Source organism: Sceloporus occidentalis, unplaced genomic scaffold, assembly GCF_023333645.1.
Source record: "Sceloporus occidentalis isolate IW3139 unplaced genomic scaffold, rSceOcc1.0.p SCAF_189, whole genome shotgun sequence".
Classification (NCBI taxonomy): Eukaryota; Metazoa; Chordata; class Lepidosauria; order Squamata; family Phrynosomatidae; genus Sceloporus; species Sceloporus occidentalis.
The window spans coordinates 438896-459911 of NW_028317169.1; the positions used below are offsets into that span (position 1 = coordinate 438896).

At 37.7% G+C, this 21016-nt stretch overlaps 2 protein-coding genes across 2 annotated transcripts in view; one reads left to right on the forward strand and one right to left on the reverse strand.

Annotated features, from left to right (window-relative positions):
- LOC149278422 (ADAMTS-like protein 3) overlaps positions 1–16503 on the forward strand; it is a 142553-nt gene extending 126050 nt beyond the window's left edge. Inside the window, exons 17-23 of the mRNA XM_089501981.1 lie at positions 6372–6567; positions 7365–7544; positions 7835–7988; positions 9511–10558; positions 13847–13974; positions 14649–14777; positions 16388–16503. Of these exons, the coding sequence (XP_089358107.1) occupies positions 6372–6567; positions 7365–7544; positions 7835–7988; positions 9511–10558; positions 13847–13974; positions 14649–14777; positions 16388–16503 (1951 nt within the window). The remainder of the gene's footprint in view (positions 1–6371; positions 6568–7364; positions 7545–7834; positions 7989–9510; positions 10559–13846; positions 13975–14648; positions 14778–16387) is intronic.
- Positions 16504–17895: 1392 nt separating this feature from the next.
- On the reverse strand, positions 17896–20082 carry LOC149278423 (zinc finger protein 862-like). Its single transcript, XM_089501982.1, has one exon. It carries the CDS (start codon positions 20080–20082, stop codon positions 17896–17898), a length of 2187 nt encoding a protein of 728 aa, XP_089358108.1.
- Between the last annotated feature and the right edge of the window lie 934 nt (positions 20083–21016).

The window sequence follows — 21016 nt, forward strand, 5'->3', positions numbered from 1 at the left end:
TGTTTTAGTTACGGTCGGGTGAAGAATGAATACTAACCTTGATAAACCCTATTGATAAAGAAAAAATCACAGCAACTAAACTTTTTTTGTTCTCATTCATGGTATGCTTCCAACACACCAATACAACATGTAATACATTTAAAAAAAAAAGTAAAAAGATTAGTAAGAGGGACACCAAAAACAATGTATGTACAAGAGTGCAAGAAGAATGCCGGCATTACCAGCAATATAGTAAAATGTCAAATTACTTTTCTGTACACCAGAAACATGTTATACTGTAAAAATACATTTATTTAATATCAAAGTATGAAAGCACAATGATGGCAATGGCAAGTGGAACCATAAGTTCAGAAACAAAGAAACAAAAAAGCTTAAATAAGCTTAAAAGGCTGGAAATTGTTACCTGTGAAAACTTTTTTTTCCTTTCATCTACTAAAATGTTCCATTATAATATAGGGATGTGTCTTGGACACCCTTAATATTTTGTATTAACGTGTGAAATACACTCTAAATGCAACCGGACATACGCTAACATATATAACAACATATATATATATATATATATTTATATTAACCTTAAGTCTTTAAAAGTTTAACTAATATAATTTCCATTTTAGACTCCAGAGGAGTGTTCATTGTGCTGCTGATTCAGTCACAGTTAAACTGGTTTAAAAAAGTCAGACAAGACCACACTTAAAGGGGCAGTTAAACATCTGTAGAAAGGAAACTTTCCAACATGTTGCTGATTAGAAATAGTTTAGATGGAAAATTGGCATTCCAAACAGGAACTCGTTATAGACAAAGCAATAAAATAGAAATGTCTGAAAAGGCAGAAGTTTGAAGTAGTATTAAGATATCAGATTCTATACCTCCAGTGGAAGTTTGGAGATGTTTGTATAAGGCCACTATGCATGATACCGAGACATGTAAACAATGCTCAAGGTATGCATATTTATTTGTGTCTAGAGCAGGGCTACAAAGACAAGGTACAAGGCGAAACCCACTACTAACCTACCTCTACCGTCCTCTCTCGAGTGATAAAGATCGGTATCAAAAGTGTATTTTGGTAAATGTGTATTATTATGTTCATGTGTTCTAAAAGAGAATGGGTGTCAGGTGCTGTTCCACTTAGGCTGCACTCTCTACTATGTTAATCAAATAGACTTTAGCAGATCTGTCATTTTCCCTCTAAAGGTTGACATAAAAACCAACACAATACCTTTTTAAGAAGTTTTTTTTCACTCTTATGGCAGAACTCTATCAGTCTCTGCCTTTGTGTCACATGACAAGCGCTCTCACCAGAAACATATAGACAATTATTTCTGAGAAGGGACCGGGCATTCAAAAGTACTAGGAAATATGTTTCTGATGCTGCATTTATTAAATGTTACATTTTGTAGTGTAAGTGGTAACACAGATTTAATGGCAAATTTTAAAATCCATACAAAAATATGTTTGGATCCAGACAGGAATTAAAGACTCCATGAGTTTCTTTTTGTTATTTTTGTTGCATCCTGGGGAACAGAATGTATGTTGTACTTATATTTCCTATATTTTGTTATTGTTACTACAAAAAAAACCAACAAAAATGTGTATATATAGCGTTTTCTTTAGGTCAATTTTAAAAAGTGCAGGTACTGTAAACATCTCATACAGTATATGGATGTGGTTATGTTCTGATATTTTCCCATACTGGAAAATCCTAACCCTTCAAGATTTTTTACCTATTTCTGGGGTATTTGGTAAATAAATTTTTCAATTTAATATCGAATTAGAAAAAAAAGTATTAGAAAAAAGGAAATATGGTAGACTATAAATTAAGATTGCATCTGAAGGAAGAGACTAATAGTTAAAATCAGTAGGAGCATTAAAAAGTAATACAAGATCAAAGCAACTATGAAGTACATAAAGAAATGAATGTGAACCAAATCTGTTTTTGTTGTTGATGATATCACATAGTTATTTAAGGATGAGTATGGCAACTCATTAATGGTTTACTGTGATGGGCTTCATTCATGTGCATAGTTATCTTTCAAAGCAGAATAACTCACCGGTAAAGATGGCCACACTTTAACACTTTACTGTATAACAAGAAAGGGCCAGGTACCAAGAGATGAATTTATTATTAACCTTCTCAATATTACACATCCATCAGCATTTACTATATTTACCACATCTGGCAGACACATAATGGAAAGATCTTAATAATTCAATAGCAGAAATCTGTCGCCAAGACAGAAATTTTAAGACTGCAGTAAAACTGAAAGGAAGCTGAGATAAGATGCAGAAATCCACACGGTCCGACCTGGTACATGGAGTGTGCCAGATTCTTCCATCTTTATGATTCTACTTTGGTAGAATTTTGAGTAACTATCGTTTACACTGAAAATAATTTTAGTCTGCTGTCTTGAGTGTGAACGGTAACTGTCAGGCTTTTATATGACACGCCAATCTAGAATTCTCCACGGGTATGGCAATTTTCTTGTGATTTTGAAAAGTAATATAATGGCCTGTAATGGATCCAAAGGTTGGACCCAGAAGTGAACATGTCCTGGCAGCAAGCTTCTTTTACCTCAGCCAGAAGTCAGAAAAGGTCTTTTTAATAATGATTCAGGAAATTGTTTCACACTGAAGCCGAAAGAAGATTTCATGTTATGGTTTCATAATGATTTCTCAGTTTTACAGAAGAGACATTTCTATAAAATATTACGCTAATACATCTGGCATGTTTATGTGGTTCATTTAGGTTTTTCTTTTTAATTCAAGCTAATGTCGGTATGTGTGACATTCTTTGATTACGAGAGGAAAAAAACCAGTTTGTATTTTGATTTTTGGATTTTAAGAAATATACTTGTTTTGTCAGAAAACCTCCCTAGAGACTTTGTTACCTCATCATGTTAAAATGGAAATATTACCCCAGGTATCATATTGAAAGACAACCTAGCATAAGAACCATAAAATCCTTAATTGAACCAATCTAACTAGACCCATTATGTCTGGAAAGTAGAAAAGCTATAGGGTCACTAAACAGTTATTCCAGGCCCAAATTCATCTGTTGGATTCTAACGAGAAGAAGAAAGGAAACCAATAGCACATAACGTTACTCGTAATGTTTTATTGCAATTGCTTTCTTTAGTATTTGTGCAATTAAACGGAGATTTGTTCCGGACCACAATGTTATGTACATGTTGGGCCCACCTATGGATGTATGCAGGCTACACACATATGAAAATAAATACTATGTTTCTTAATGTATTGTACTCTCTGGTTCCTGATGACACATTCAGCATTTCATTTACTAGGATTGTCTATCTCTGGCCACACTCTTTACAAGGTTCCATCATTATGCCCTCTCTAATCCTTATTCTCTGAGGTCAGTTTACTGAGGCGATAAATAACATTATATTAAACATCAGAAGAGCAAAAGACAATAAAATACATATTACTAAAAGGATACAAGTACTTTCCAAACCCACCTGCAATGGATTTATATAAAAACATCGCCAGCGCTGTACGAAATCCAAAATTGTGATGTCATATAAAAACAAAGCAGATTAGTAATAAAAGAATACCCAAACCATTACTTATGGTGCCTTTGAACAGCCTTTATATAGAACATGGAATTAGTTTTTAGTTTTTATTATTCTTTTTCCGACAGCTCACTTTTATAACCTGCATGCATTTTCTCACAGTCACTTAGCTGATACTAAATTAAATCTGATAACGTTGGATAGTTTGGCAGCATTCTGAAACTGCGTAGTTTGGGATGTCAAAATAGATGTGCGTTAATGTGCTTTTCATAAAACTCTGGGTGAAATGTGAGCCTGTGTGTCCTAAAAATGATGTCATGGTCATGGAGTGCTTCACCAGCAGTAGAACATAAGATCCATGACCTGTTTGTACTACAGATAATTGCTTTTATAATCAATATCTACTACCGATGCTTTGCATATATTGAAGAAAGGATTGCACTATTAAGGAGCATAACAGCTATTTTGTTATTTAGAGCAGGAGGCCACCATAAGATCATGGAGGCCCACTAGATATTGTAACCTAGAACTTACTCTTAATTTGCTTTACTGAAAAGTATTCCATTAGCTAATTACATAGTTGTTCTTATGCTGATGAAGTTTGAGACATAAATGTTAAGTGTGGGATTTTTAAAACATGCCGGGTTGGTTAATTTGTCCACCTTGCATCCAATGCTCATTGTCAGTTTGAGTGATTTGTCAAAGTAATACAAGATGTCTAAAATCGCATTTCTGGCATAATGGTATACATACAAAAAACGCTTCTTACCCTAATAAAGTTGGGGTCAAGGCACACTCTCAATAGGGTGAGATCCTACTCTCACCTCCTACATAGTGGGCACACAAAGCAGTTTATACTGCTACCAAAACCTTATTAATGTGTTGGGGGAGGTGCAATTAAACCTCCTCCCTATTAACCCCTGGACAGCAAGCTGCAACCAGACTGATGAGGAGCCAACAACCTCAAATATGTGCAAACAGGGAAAAGAAAATGTCGGTGCGCTGAGCTAGTCACAGGCTCAAATAATACAAATGTATAATACGAGGCCTACCAAACAGGCGTAAGCATGCTGCAAAAACAGTGTATTGGCTGTACAATGTATACAAAAACCATAATATAAATGAGAGGTTTTGGTTATATGAATTGGCCAAAGCATAATTAAGCTCACCCGCCACGTCAAGGCACACTCTCAATAGGGTGAGAACCTACTCTCATCTCCTACATAGTGGGCACACAAAGCAGTTTATACTGCTACCAAAACCTTATTATAATGGTATACATAGTCAGCTGATAAAATGACATATGTGTGCCTGCCTAATGGATACATGCCCCCCTCTGCATGTGTATCTGGGTTGCAGATGCATAATAAAAGATCTGCTGGACAAACGGCATTTGCCGGTTTGCCTGTTGGCCAGCCCGAGCCTGATTTTACACACACTTCTCCAGATCTGGTAATTCATTTTGTCAGGTTTGTTAGTGCACCAAGCTAACAAATATATGATACACCACTTTGTATGGCTTGATTATGTGCCAGGCTACTTTTTGGCCTTACCATCGCATTTCAGAAATAGTAGTTATAAAATTGTTTATACTTTCTTGCGATCGCAGTTCTACTGTCAGCCTGTGAAACCTCTATACTTCACTCCAAATGTGACAGTTTGCGTGTGTTGGTTCACATGGCACACCCTGACTAATATTCCACGAAAAAAAAATGTTCTGAAATAACTCATAACACTTCTTTGTAGAAGTCAGAAATAGGTATTATAGTAAATATGCTTTACTGTATAAACAGTTGACGTTGAAAGTGAATACCTTTTTGTATAACAGGTTTCTCTGTTTTTTTTATTGTGTAAGTCTCTTGCTTAGCCATATAACACCTTCTATAGCTCTTTTTATGAACTGTGTAATAAAGCGTATCTTAGGAGCCGCGCCATAAGTAAAGCAACTCTGCTCTCACAGGGACGGAAGAAAGAGTATACTGGGATTTACAAAAAAAAGGGTAATCTTAAACAGATGGCAATACAATTACAGAAGCAGCTAGACATGCAAAGATTCATTTAACAGAGGGATGCACAGGTTCATTGGAAAGTTGAATAAGGTAATTTAAGGGGCTCCAATGAGGTATATTAGCTTTACCAAAAGAGAATCCTCCTAAAAATAAGACACGAAGGCTTATAAAAATAATAGTAAGCAACATCAAAGGAAAAAATGCACACACAGAAAAGCATTACCGTTTTAAATGAAAACAAGCAGAAAGCCTAGACGTATGGAAGAAATACTGAGGTCCTTTATTCCATATTCTCAAGCAAACCAATGGGAAGGGATTACTTTTTGGAATGTAGTCTGGCAGAACCCTGGTGAATTGCTGTCCGTTCTAATGACTATGAAAGGGGCCTGGAGTGATATGAGCGGCTGAGATTGTAAACTCACGAGCAGGGCCATCTTTATCTAATTTATTGGTTTGTAAAGGTCTGTCAATGTTTGTTTTGTTACACCTCTTGAGTGTATGGACTGTAAGAAGAGCTGCTTATAAACATAATAATAATAATAAAATACTGTATGTATATACGGAAAACTTTCACATATATATTCTCAGGTAATGCTGCTCAGTATTTAGTACTGGACACCTTGCTGTGAATTCTATTGAATCCAGAAATTAGTACTAAAGTATGTACTAGAATGGTCCGTTTAGCATTTGTTGCTGTGGTGATAACACAGCTATTTATACTTTGTACCAAAATCACATTTTCTGTGTAGTCTCTGTTGTGCACTTCTAATCGCATGCCAGTTTATTCCCCAGGTCTATCCTCTCATTATCCAAACACTTGTTTTTAACGCAGATGGCAGACTGGTCCTTGGAGTCGGTGCTCTGCCACATGTGGTGTTGGGATACAGACGAGAGATGTGCATTGCTCGGGTCAGACAGAGCCTACAAATAATTCAGAGCAAGAGTGCAAGGATACAAAGCCTTCTGCGTTACGGGCCTGCAACCAGGTAGACTGTCCTCCAGCATGGCACGCTGAGGAATGGCAACAGGTATTTATACAGCAACATTCTAACTTTGTGTTATCCATGGGGGCATCCCTTGTGGTTTAGTGAGTCATTCAACAATGCCCTATAGCTCCCCTGGACATTTGTGCGTGCATGCGCCTGGCTGCTGCATGTATTTCTAACAGAAGGTGAAGTTGCAGCACTCCCAGTAAGACTTAGAACCATGTTGTGTGAAAATCATTAACTGGGGTGTTTAAGCGTCCCAGGATGGGTAATGTTTGTTACAATTAATTTCTTTAAATAAAGTACTAGATTGGAGTTCTCTAACTTCACCTCCTATGAAAGCATTTTCTTAGCAGACCTGACATCTTCCTGATCTCCAAGCACCACTTATAAGACAGTAATCAGGCCCTTGTGCTTCTCTTCACTTGTGGCTGCTGCCAGCGATAGTTTTTGCCCTATAGACACCAATGAGTTTGTCGAGACTTGTAACTGTCACACTTGATATTGCCATAAATACAATCCCATTTCACTTTCCCCAGTCTATATACTGAGTTTCTGGAGGGTAACATCCCTGCTTTGCACGTCTCTTGGGTACTGAAATGACTAATTCTGTACAGTGTTGGAATGTTATATGTAAGCAAAGAAATAATAGTAGGCTTCAACACAAAGGATTTATTTAATTTGGCTATAGAACTTGCTACCATCTAAAAGTGTCTGAACAAGTGAGCCTGCTATGTGAAAAGATACTTTTGGTATTTTGGTATTGCATATCTCACAAGCGCCAGGCTATACTGAAATGATACCGGTTGTTCTTAACAATGCTTTGCTTGTTCCCTTAGTGTTCACGGACATGTGGTGGAGGTGTCCAGAACCGCAGAGTGAGCTGTAAACAGTTGTTGGCAGATGGGAGCTTTATGAAGGTTTCAGATGAACTTTGCCAGATGCACAAGCCAGCTAATCAAAAGCCTTGTGGGAAGGAAGATTGTCCCCCACAGCTCACTGTAGGAGAGTGGTCCAAGGTCAGTAGATGCAGGGATAATACCATATGAAGAAGTACTCTTTACACTCTGATAATACAAGGGATGTATTTTCCTGATGCAGTGTTAACATATAATTGATTTGTATTGCACATTCATAATTGTTATTTTTGATTGATAAATTTAATTTGAGTCATGCAAACTAAGATTTGGCCATCTTAATTACAATGTATTACTTTTCATTTATTGAAAATAGAAGAAACACAGGAAACTGAGACTGAGAAAGTGTCATTGTAAAGACCAGTGTGCCATACCTGTCTTTTTATTTATAGTGCTCTGTAAGATGTGGTGTTGGAATCCAAAGGCGAAAGCTGACATGTCAGAAGATAACAGCTAAGGGCATAGAAGTCCCTGTCAATGGTTCCTTTTGTCATGGCCTTCCTACCCCAGCTCCGGTTAGATCATGTCATATGGGCTCCTGCCACAGTAAGTTCAACCCATGCCATATAGTAAAATGTGGTATAATGTACTGTAAATGGCTTGCATGAAGACGTAATCCTTTAGGGCTAGGAAACTGGCCACAACATGGCTTCTTGTAAAACACAAATGAGTTAGATGTGTTCTCACTAAGGATGGGCAAAGCCTATGAGCTACGGTTCCCAGAAACCACTGAGGGCAAGTAGCAGAAGTTCACCCATAGTTAGAGGCCAACACTCTTGCCTAGCCTGCTCCAGATAAGGGTTTGACAATCCTTGCAATTGAACTCTCCGTCCACTCCTTTTGGTTGTTGATTTACCATATACTTAAAAATTGCTTCACTAGGAAAACGTTTCCTCTGCTAGTATATGCTTGCATGCTTTCTAGAACCATTTGCATCGGTTGTGTTTATCTGGCACCACCTGGCTGATTTGGCTGAATATTTTATAAGGTGCCTAAAGGCTTAGCAAGGAGCAGAATTACAAATACGGCTGATGGTGGTCATTGCCATTTTTGGCTTTGGAACTGCTCACACATGCTACAGGTGCAAAGAAATATGCCTTATTTTGAGTATCAAAAGAATGTGCAGATGGAACTGTCACACGTTTTCGCTTTTGAAGTTAAAGCTTGATGAATAAAGTTATTCTCAGAGACTGGGCTAGATTTGGGGACTATGTATTATAACCTCATAGTAGTATAAAAAAACAGCTCTTAAAGCTTCATACATAATAAGAGACTTCTTTGCTTGAGCCTTATTTTAGATTAACATGCCAGCCGGCTGAGACTTAAGCACATTTAAAAACCTTCTGGATTTTAAGGAATGTTCTTGGCACAAAGTTAATCAAATGGAGCTGCATATCTTTCTTAATATAATTAAATGTGGCAAGCTGATTGGCAAAGTGGTAGCTGTAAACATTCATGGTGGAGAGTGACAGTCCTTTAAACACGGATGCTGTCAACTGTATTAGTTTACAGGAAATGGGAAATGAACACATTCGTTTAGCCCAGAAAGGTTGCTATTATACCAAAGGAAGTTCTCATGGTATTGTAATGTTTTATTTCTTCCTTGTGAAATCAACATTTAACAGACCACTTGTTTTGTTGATGTTACTAGCTAGTCATTTGAACTGTCACCATCACAGCTTTTACCTAAATAAACCTATTCAAATACCTATAGTTTTTGTTTGTCAATAAGAAAATTTATTTTGGACATATTTCATTTAAACATGTAATTCCTGGAAGATCAGATCTATGTCAATGTGGTATAACTGGCATTATTTGGTAATTATTTATGTCCTGAAGTTCTTTCCCTACTCCCCCACCCCACAACCAAAGGCTGCCTGAACCAATCAACAATGAGCAACTTAACATAAGTGCATGGATAACTTTTTGGGGATGATTTTCCCCATGGTTTACAAGTAAGATCTGTTTCCAAAACAGTACAACTTATAGATTTGTATAGTATATTGTGCCAGAAACTGAGTTGCTTTGTATTTATTGAATATTTTTTTTCCATTTTCCTTTTTCAAAGAAAGTAAAGAACATCAAACAAAGCAAGAAACTCCAGAAATCCTCAGCATTCACAGGGTCTATATTCAGACACGACAAGAAAAGCGCATTAATTTTACCATTGGAAGCCGGGCTTATTTACTTCCCAAAACATCAGTGGTTATTAAGTGCCCAGTACGAAAATTCCAGAAGTCACTTATAAAATGGGAAAAAGATGGGCAGCCCTTGAAGCCCTCTAAAAAAATTGGTGTGACAAAATCAGGATCGTTAAAGATCCACAACCTGGAAGTTGAAGATATTGGAGTGTACAAGTGTGTTGCTGACTCTGCTTATGAAACGTTTGTTCTGAAACTCATTGGCACAAACAATCGACTTTTGGAGCCTCCAGGTTTTGAGAAAGATCCTAATGAAGCTAACCGCCTGGGAGAGAAATGGCACAAAATGAGTAAGATGTGGGAATCATGGAATAAGAAAAACAACGTTTACTTAGATGAGAGTCGGGCCAGGGATGACATGGTTTTGAGAAATCTTGAAACACTTGTGACAAACTCTGCAGAAATATATGGGTCCCAAGAGTTTAAAGATAAAAGGCTAGAAGCAGCTGTTTTACAAGGTGCTTATAGCATGGACACTGCCCAATTTGAAGCTCTGGTGAAGAACATGAGCCAGCTTATTGAAGCTGGAGAGATTAGTGATGATTTTGCAAGCCAAATAATATCCCATGTAGTGGCAGAGTTATCCAAGCCACATTCCACTCCTGAAAAATGGAAGGTGCCCAGCGAAGATAACATATCAGACTTCAAGACATCTGCTAAAGAGCCAAATATTTCTGTGCGTCTTAACAGCAAAACCACAGAAAAGGGCACAGGCAAGCAACAACTACTCATTACCCGCAAACAAAAACATGCCCATCTGCTATCTACTAACAGGACATTGCATTTGGTTATTGGAGCTAATGCCTTCATCACCAACAACACGCAGCTTATCACCATACAGTGTGAGGTGGACGGAGACTCCAAGACAAAGTTCACTTGGACCAAGGACGGAGAAGCTCCTAAATTCTCTGACAAGTTAGTAAATTGCAATAGTTTCAATATTCATTCTCTCAGTTTGTTCATCTCCTTCACCTTCGGCTTATGTCATTTAATGTGTCAGCCAAAGAACATACATTGTTACCTACGTGCAGATCAGCTGATTTGTATTTTTTAAATTGAACATCAAAGCTTTAGCACAGAAGCAGACATTGGTGAAAGCCATTTCTTGTGGCATATCACATGTGTAAAGTGATATTTAAATCTCTGCTTACACAATATTTCCAAGTTCATCACACACCACAGGGGGAGCTTTTGTTCAATTGGGTATAGAGGGTGTATGTGTGTGTATGGAAAGATAAGCCACCTAGACACAAATCATAGCCTTTGTCATAGGATCATTTTGCTTTGGCATAGGAGCTGGTGGGAACTGGGAAGTAAAAGAAATGAGTAGTTTTATTCTCCCCATTGATTTCTGATTGTAGTAATAATAATGATACTATGTTGTTTTATTATTTCTGTTTCAGAAATACCATAATTTTGAGGGCCAATTAATTAGTTCATGGACGGTTGCTCCCAGGTGTTGTAGTAAATTACAAGGCATAAGGAAACTTCCTGGATTTATTATAGATTCCAGAATGGGCTTACTGATAAAATCCTCTTTCCCCAGTGGTGCTAATTAAGAAAGTTTTCTATGGATCTTGTCGAGTTACAACATGAGTCCCTTAAAATACTGTAGAAAGTGAATAGTTTGAACCTTTTATGTGTTGGTATTTTTATTGACTGAACTTAGTACTCTTTGGAATAACAACATTTTTGGTGTTTACCTAATCTGCTGAGGTTAACATTTTCATAACTAAATGAAACATGATTCCTAGTGCTATTGAATAGCTGAACCCTTCCTAGAAATAATTATTTAATCAAGTATAATTTTGCTACATTCAGATTTTTGGAAAGGTTGCTTAAATTATCATGTGACACGAAAGCAGACAGTGATAAGCTGGTGCCATAGAAGCCTGCAAAGCCTTTTAAAAGTTCATGTCTCATGCCTTGGAGCCTTTAATCACTCCAGTTACTGACCATCAATGAAGCAGGACTGAAGAGAAATCATGCCCTAGGAAGCTGGGTTCTTGAATCTCAGGGAATCTCCGTGTTTATTCACGTAATCCAGTAAAGTCTGCTGTTGTGTCTGTCCTTTGAATGTCACAATGAGGTGCAGAAGGTTGTATTTTTGGCCCTCGGAGACTGTGCCGTTGGGCACAAAATAGTGGTTCACTCTTGAGATGAATTACTATTTATTCCCCAGTTGGCTTCATATTTTGTAATCATCCTGAATTTTGTTTTGCAAACAGTATCCAGACTTAATCATCAGAAGAGAAACAGTATAAGCCAGAAATAAGACCCAGTTCTCTGACTTGGCAGAAATTAGTGATAACTATTTGGCCAATAAACTGGGGCCTCTCTAGGATTTCTGATGTACTTTTTGCATGTTTCCCTTTATTAAATGTGTTCATTTTCCAGTCCTCTTTATCTTGGAAAAAATCCCCTTTTATACATCCCCTGAGCTAGGCGATTAAATGCTGAATACCAAAAAGCCTCTAACAAATATTTTTATAAAAGATCTTAAAAATTAGGCAAGCCATGTCAGAGATTTGAAGGCTGGTGTTATATGCACATTTCTGTATTAGTGACACACAAGAGACTTTCTCGGTTTCTCTCTTGCTGTGCCACATGGTAACTTTAAAATGGCAAGAAATATGAATATTCTGCCAGCACAGAATCCTACTGAAATTCCCTGTGTAGTGATTGACGGTTCTGTACCATAGTCTACTTGTTCAACCTGAGAATTAAAAGATTAGACTTTTTGTTTAGTTTTGGCAGTACATTGAGCCTAGTTGTATTCTGTGGGGATATATATATAACACCTCGTATACCATGAGCTTGGGGTATTAAACTGACAGGCTGCTTAGCAAACTGCTTGGCCATCATGCAGGACCAGGCAGTGGTTTGCAGTAATTATGGACTCCTAGCTGAGCAATTTGCTGGGAGATCACGGCTTGAGTCGGGTGGCTTAGTGGAAATGATTCAGGAGCTCATGGATTCAAGTAGCCTCATGCAGGGATAACCTATAATTTGGGTAGGAACCCTAACACTAAATTTACTGTATCAAGACTTTTTATATGGCTGATAAATGAGTGTTTAGCTGACTTTATTACATTTCATTTGACAGCTCCATTTATTTTCTGAACAGTAAGTTAAAAGTGTCTTAAAGGTATAAAGAATTTCTTCTCACCACATTACCTTTGTATAATGAAGCAGCCAACTTGGAAAGAGATGTTTGCAAGAAGCGCCCAAAAGGCCCTACATATGCATAGTGAATCCAGCAAGGTTATTTGTTTTTCACAACATTATCTGTTGAACCATCTATGATTCTATCCCATCCATCTATGAACATCTATGAATGGTATTCCATTAACCTGCTCGTGGAGTATGGAGTTTAAATCATTCTTGTAAAAATGCACTAGGCTAAACATATTAAATATTTCTAATGTTTTACTAAATAACAGCATAAATACCTCCTGAAGCCCCTTACACGTTGTCGGTTGACAAGCTTCAAAAGAATCAGGACCATGACTTTTCTGTAGGGTTGCATAATTGAGTTGGTCAGTTTCTCTGATGTATTAGCAGTTTGACCAGTTCTGGGTTATTTTGGGGGGGTTGGAGAATATGATTAACTTGACACACCAACTTGACTCAGTTCTGCTTTATATAACCATGCTGTTTCATGTTCCATTACAATTTGTAGGTTAGTAGTTGACTTCAAATGTGTTCTGGTTGACTTGATTGAAATCTGGAATCTAATTTGCGCTACTCTGAAATTGTCACAGCACTGTTCATGGAAGCTAACAGTTCCGTCATTGCAAATCAATCTAAAAATGACTATATATATATATATATATATAATTATGCTTTCTATTCCTTCTGTTTTATCTGTGGTATTCCTGATACAAGTAGGTTCATAGTCAATAATTCCATATATTAATTAAAGAACTAATGGTTAAAAGATCTAGGGGGCAGACTATAACATTTCAACATACCAATGAATATCCAAAGAGTACATTGTATGAAACAATACTTACATTAAATTAAATATGTACTTATATTACATGAAATATGAATTCAGCTTCCAATATCGATATGCTTTTGTATCTTAAGCAGACCAAAAGCCGCAATATTTAAACTCTTGCTCCTTACAGAGAATCCTATCATTTTGCACATTAAATCCAGGCAGTTTGAATAATTCATGTGTTTATGCCCTGACTTTAGGATTGTGCTGCAGACCAGTGGGTGGTTATATATACACAGCCCAAGTATTGAAGACATGGGCTCATACGGATGTACAGCAACCAATGAACGTGGCTCTGATGTGGAAACGTCAAACCTACACTTTGCAGGTAATTATTTGTCGATATTTTAATGTGTCCATTCCAGTCCGACCTGAAGAAGACAGCTGTGCATTGCGTATTACAAGGGAACTCCTGTTAGTTACTGTCCTATCTAATCATCCCTATTAAATTAAATTGATGGTTAGTTCTTGCACAACATTTTTTTCTATATATACTTAAGCACTTTTAGAACTAGCATAAAGAACATCTTTCCTGGAATCTTTGGATGGTGAAACAATACACATAAATAATAATTTAATCAAGATTGAAATTTTGCATCACTTATGCTTCATGTTCCATGTGCCAGAAAAAATGAAAAGGTTTCTTAAATTTTTTTGTGTCATATTAATGTGATTAAACCTTGAGAGCAAGATGACATTACATATATGTTAAGGATTATTTGCTTTACATGCTAAAGAGCATAATTAATGTTTTGTCTAAGTGAAACTGCACCTTGATACTAATTAAATGTTTCCTAATAGATAGGTAAAACTATTCTATAAATTATCCACATAGGGTACAGCTAAAAGAGTTTCCAATTGAATGCTTGACTGTAGGCATATACAGTAGACACACTTTTTTTTAATTTTATGTTTATTAAGTATTACCAAAGTTGCAGGATTCGCTTCTCCTACTTTGTTTGTTTTCTCCTACAAATTTTCTTTTATCAATTTGAATTAAAGAAGCACCAACCATCCAGTCCTCCAGAAGGACTATCACTAATCTGGACAGTAGTAGCGTTTTTGCGATTGCTGGAGATACTGTGGTGACAAAGACAGGAGTGAATGTGACACTGGCATGCCCTGTTAAAGGTGAGTGTACATTTTCAGCCTACTCACAGTAGATTCCCAAGTAAGATCCATTTGGTCCATCTAGTCTGTGTATGAATTATTTTTTAAGACCTGAAGCCTCGTATGGGTCCTGTCTTACAGTATATTTAGGATAGCATTAAATCTATTCCATGCATGTTTAACTTTTATGATTTATGATGGAAGATTGTTCCAGTTATCCATAACCCCCTTAGTGAAGAATAGATGTGAGCTGGCCTGGGAGGCATGGGGCAATTCAAGTCCTTTATTAAGGGCTGTTAACACTGGGCGACCTGGGGAGATGTAGCATGTTACTGTGTGGCTCAACAGTGGTAGCGCAGCAACTTGCATTGTGTGCAAGCAGAGGGGAAGGCAGGAACCAGACAATGTAACGGAAGGTGTGAGTGTGTTGTTGGTAAGGTAGATTGTATGTGTAAAAGATTAGATGGGGAGCTGATATATAGCGGTGGGGGCCAGGAGTGCACTTGACTGTACTTGCCCCAGGTCAAAATGTGCCAGCCCTCCTCTGGTAAAGAAATACATGCATACATTTGCTTAGCCTTAAATCAGCAACAACAGGCAACCATTTTAAATACCCCATTTTGAGCACAAGCATCTCAAATTGATTAAAATACTTGTCTTCAGACCCTTGAGGACTGTAGTTGTGCAGCCCTGCTTTATATTATAGCTTTTAGTAGTTGTACTTTTCCTGCTTCGAAATGTACTTACCAACTCTACCTTGTTTAGCCCATTTAGGTATTCAAATGTCCCTATCAAATCCCCTCTCACATTTCTAGCAAGCTATACAGCCGGAGTATATTCTGGCACTTATTGGATGAGAAAGTCATCATAGTTGGTCGTTCGTAACACATAGCTAAGTTGGTGGGAAGAAATATTTAAAATGTTCTTAACTGTTTACTTTATTTGTTTACTTAATACATTGCCAAGTTGTCATCCCTATAACTATGATGACAGTAAAACTCAATAAATACTGGAAACCAGCCACATAAAATATGATTCACATACATTATTACTATGTACCTTTACATTTTTTTTGTTAGCATCAAAATGTTATGTTTTCTAACATTTGCAAATCACATAGACTTTTGGGAAAAAGAAAAAAAATACTCCAATGCAGATCTTGTACAACAGATGTCAAATTTCAGTTTTAGATGAAAAGCCACAATGGGAAGCAGGGTTTTGTTGCGTGCACACATTATATAAAAATATGCTTACATGCCTAACATTGTCATTTGTTAATTCCCAGTCCAACACAGGAGCCTTGTTGAGTATGTGAATTTACATTAAGCATGTATGCACTGCCCAAAGTCATTAGATGGAGAAGAAACACTTGGCTCCCAGATGTGTGTTATGCAACATTTTCTATACAATGTGTGAATGGCTGAGATACAAGTCATGAACATGTGCTATACTTACAAATTTGAATGTGTGTGTGTGTCCAGATTCTGCTTAAGTCAGCAGTTCCAATAGACTGCTGATGAAAAAAGTAAATACTATTACTAGATGAGTAATAATTCAAGGGTTAAAAGCAGCAACATAAATGTGACTTTTCAATGCAGTTTAATGATTGTAATGTGCGGTGACTAAAACAGCTCATGTGATCACTGACGGATACAAACCTAGTAATCAATTGATCACGTCTGCTTTGTATAATAGCAGCAATGGCCAGCTTCAGGCAGGGGACAGCATGGGATTATGTGAACATTAGCCTTGCTTTACCATTTGTAGCAAAATAAGAACAATTATGTCACACAAAAAAAGAAGAGGAAGCATTAAAATGGAAAATATGTCCAGACACTCGCCACAAAAACAACATTCCATTCATTGCCTACACATGGGATAAGTCACTATGAAATATCTTGGTCCCCACAACCTCAATAAAAATCAGAAATGGGTGGGTGGGATATAAGTAAGTCTGCCCCTTCATTTAATTCAATTGCCCTGTAGACTAAAGGCTGATATTTTTTAGAGCAATCTAGCATTGTTTATGGCCATTGTTTGACATGCTTTACTTTTAAAACCCTTAACCAGTTTGTGAACAAGACCTAAACTTCCTGATGAATCACGCACTATAATGGATGTTTCTCAGTCTGTATGCAGGTATTAAGTGGAGTGCCTCAGAGGTCTGTCCTCGGTCCTCTTCTTTTTAATTTATTTATAAATGATCTCCCAAGCTGCATTGAGAGCCATGTCATAGTTTTTGCTGATGACACAAAATTAGGCCGGCAGTGGCAGATGAGGTTAAATATAGAGAAATGCAAAGTTATGCATTATGGTAAAAATAATCAAAATACGACCTATTCTTTAAATGGAACATCCTTGGGGGAAACTACCAATGAGAAGGATTTAGGAATAATGGTTGACAACAGACTTGACAACAGTGCGCAATGCCAGCAAGCAGCTGCGAGGGCCAATAAGGTTTTGGCATGCATAAAAAGAGGTATCCATTCAAGGGAGGAGGGATATCATCTTGCCTCTTTACAGGTCATTGGTAAGACCTCACCTTGAGTATGCGGTACAATTCTGGGCACCGGTCCTTAAAAAGGACATTATGGAATTAGAAAAAGTGCAAAGGAGGGCTACGAAATTAATAAGGGGATTGGGAGATACTAGTTATGAAGAGAGACTAACAAAGTTAAAATTATATACGCTACAAAAAAGCCTTCTCAAAGGGGATATGATAACATTATATAAATATATGCAGGGCCAATATAAAGAGCTCTTCAGTGACCTGTTCATTAACAGAAATATACAAAGAATAAGAGGTCTCAAAGGTTTCATAGAAGACAAAGGAAGGGATTCTTTACAGTGAGGACAATAAAGGTATGGAATTCACTGCCAAGGGAGTTGGTGTTATCCAATACATTAGATACCTTCAAAAGGGGCCTCGATATTTTCTTAGAAAGGCATGACATTCAGGGATATAAATAGAATAATATTAATACAGGGGTTGACAAATTTGTTTTGAATCTAGGAGCCAGCTAAAAAAGTTAGGAGCCAGGATTATTTTAAACTAAAAGTTTTATTTTCAACAACAAAAATAACAGATCTTAAATTTACACGTATATATAATATCTTATATAATATCTTATATAATATCTTAGTGTTTTTCACTTGGCTTTTTGTGGCCATGAACATGCCTTGTATTTTTCGAACTAAAGTACCAATGGTCCACAGCCTTTGCAGGATCAAACTTTTTCACTGATGGTCCATTCATGCTGATCATTAACAAATCACCTAAACTTTCTTCTTGCATTGATGATCTGAACTTATTTTTTATCAGGTTCATTAAGCTAAACCCTCTTTCACAACATGTGGTTGAGACAGGTAGCACAGACACAATGGATAACAAGTTTCCCAAAACTGGAAACCTCTCAGTATTGGAGAGTGCCAAATCCAGAAGCTCACTCAGTTTCTTTCCTTTTCCAAGGACCTTAAATTCATACCACTCATTTAGGAGTGTATGCATGCATTTTTCATGCATTTCAGGTGGTGATAGTTGTTTCTGAAAATGCTGAGCCAAAGCTGTAATGTCATCAACACCATAGTCTTGTAATGCTGTTCCTGATGGCCAGGCAAAGGTATCAAACACTGCAGTGGAGCTTTCAATACTCCTCCCACCCAGAAATCGCTCTTCCAGGTATTTAACAGCATGTTTAATAAAATTCTCTTTTTCCTGCTGGATTGATAATGTCACAGTATTGCTGAGCCCATGTAACTGTACGTTTTGATACAGTCCTTTAAGTGATGTTCCTGTCACAAATCTCTCTTCATGCTGTTTTGGTGCATCTTTGAGTGATTTTAATGACGATACCGTGTTTTTCACATGCAACTCGATTGTGCTTAAGAAAAGTTCTTCCCTTTGAAATAAAAGGGAAAGGTTCTTAATAATTTCAAGGTAGTCAAGGAGAAAATTGAGCATATGTACAAATTTGAAATCCGTGAGTTTTCTCAACAAACCATGGGCAACTGCAGAAGCACTGTCTTTTTCTGCAGCAACACTTTCAAGGTGGACTGTGACACATTTCCAGTCTTTGACAAGTGCAGAAAGAGCACTGACTTTGCTGGCCACCCACCTTATGTTATGCAAGTACTGAAATTTCAGAATTTTATTCTGAAGATTTTCAGCCACCTGCTTCAGTTGTCGCATTCTCTTGGGTGAGTACTGGTAAAACTGGTACAGTTTCTTTAAAACAGAGTCAAGGTCATCAATGAATTTTGATTGTTTAATTGAGCTTAACACACTTAAATTTAATCTGTGTGCAACACAGTGAATGCCAATTACGTGGGTCAGGTTTTGGCGTATTTTCTGCACCAGTCCATTTTCAGCTCCAATCATGCTGGCAGCACCATCTGTACCAATGCCAATCAGGTGGCTTGAAGAAAGCCAGTCTAGGAGACCATGCATCTTCAGATCTTTAGTAACAGTTTCTAAGTACCCATCTGCAGTAGCCATATCAAGAGGTAGGACTGACAGAAAAACTTCTTTGACCCCATTGTTCTTGATATACCGGACATACAGTATTAGTTCCTCTATTCCTGCTTTGTCAGTTGATCCATCTAGCAGCAAACTAACATATGTTGCCTCTTTTAGCTCACAGGTGAGTTCTTTCCTTATTAAAGCTGCAATATGTGAGATAAATTCTTTGCATCTCTTATCATTCGCATATTCCTCTCTCACAGCAACTCCTAATTTCCCTGTCAACTCTAACAATCCTTCAAAGTCTGTGTATGGCCTGTTGTTTTTTGCAATATAATAGGCCACATTAAATAAAACCTTCATATGGTTGAACATGCCTTCGTCCATTTTCTTCAAGCATGCAGCCAATGGTGTAGCTTCTGGAGCCAACAGTGCATGTTTGGCCTGTAAACATTTTTCATGCTGGAGAGACTTTCCATGCTTTTTGAAGGTCTCAAGTTTAAAAGGCCCTGAAAACCCTTTCACAGTTTTAGATGTTTGGTCAGCAATACCAGGGAAGGAGGCACAGACCTCGCATATGGCTATACCTGTGGTTTGGTCAAATTTAAGCCATGTGAGTTCCTTGCACCAGTCTTGCTTAAATTTCCTTTTTCCAGAATTTTGAGAGTGGCTTGTCGAAGGGGACTCTTCTGCTGGTTCATTTTCTCTTGTGCTGTTTGTTTCTGCAGTAACCAGTTCCACTGCACTTTCCAAAGACGAGGTGTTTGCAAAGAAATTTGTCATTCGCAGTTGCTTTGTAGTCTCTGGCATCCCAGCTTTTCTTGTACGCTTCATTTTTTCTGAATCCATTAACAAAGATATTTGCATTTTAGTATACACGTTATTACTAAATAACCGTATTTGCTCAATTATAAGACAAGGTTTTTTTTCAGAATACCCCTAGTCATATAATTGAGGTCATCTTAGGCATTTAAGCAAGCATGGGATAGGCATAAGGCCAAGCTAGATATAAGATAAGGGCAGGTACAAAAGGAAAGTACTCAGAGGTTGGGTAGACTGGATGGGACTCCAGAAATGCTTTTTAACCTCCTTTATGCCACTCTGCCTCCAGATATGACTTTTTTACCCCCTTTCTGCCACTCTGCCTCCAGGGATGCCTTTTAACCCTCTATATGCCACTCTGCCTCCAGAAATGCCTTATACCCCCTATATGCCACTCTGCCCCATGATATGACTATTAATCCCCTTAATGCCATGCTGCCTCCAGATATGCCTTTGAACCTCCTTTATGCCACTCTGCCTCCAGGGATGACTTTTAACTCGCTATAGGCCACTCTGCCTCCAGAAATGCCTTATACCCCCTATATGCCACTCTGCCCCATGATATGCCTATTAATCCCCTTAATGCCATGCTGCCTCCAGATATGCCTTTGAACCTCCTTTATGCCACTCTGCCTCCAGGGATGACTTTTAACTCACTATAGGCCACTCTGCCTCCAGAAATGCCTTATACCCCCTATATGCCACTCTGCCCCATGATATGCCTATTAATCCCCTTAATGCCACGCTGCCTCCAGATATGCCTTTGAACCTCCTTTATGCCACTCTGCCTCCAGGGATGACTTTTAACCCACTATAGGCCACTCTGCCTCCAGAAATGCCTTATACCCCCTATATGCCACTCTGCCCCATGATATGCCTATTAATCCCCTTAATGCCACGCTGCCTCCAGATATGCCTTTGAACCTCCTTTATGCCACTCTTCCTCCAGGGATGACTTTTAATTTACCATATGCCACTC

Excerpts from the sequence above, each read along its gene's own strand:
- LOC149278423 (XM_089501982.1), bottom strand. The coding sequence starts at position 20,082 with ATGCAAATATCTTTGTTAATGGATTCAGAAAAAATGAAGCGTACAAGA.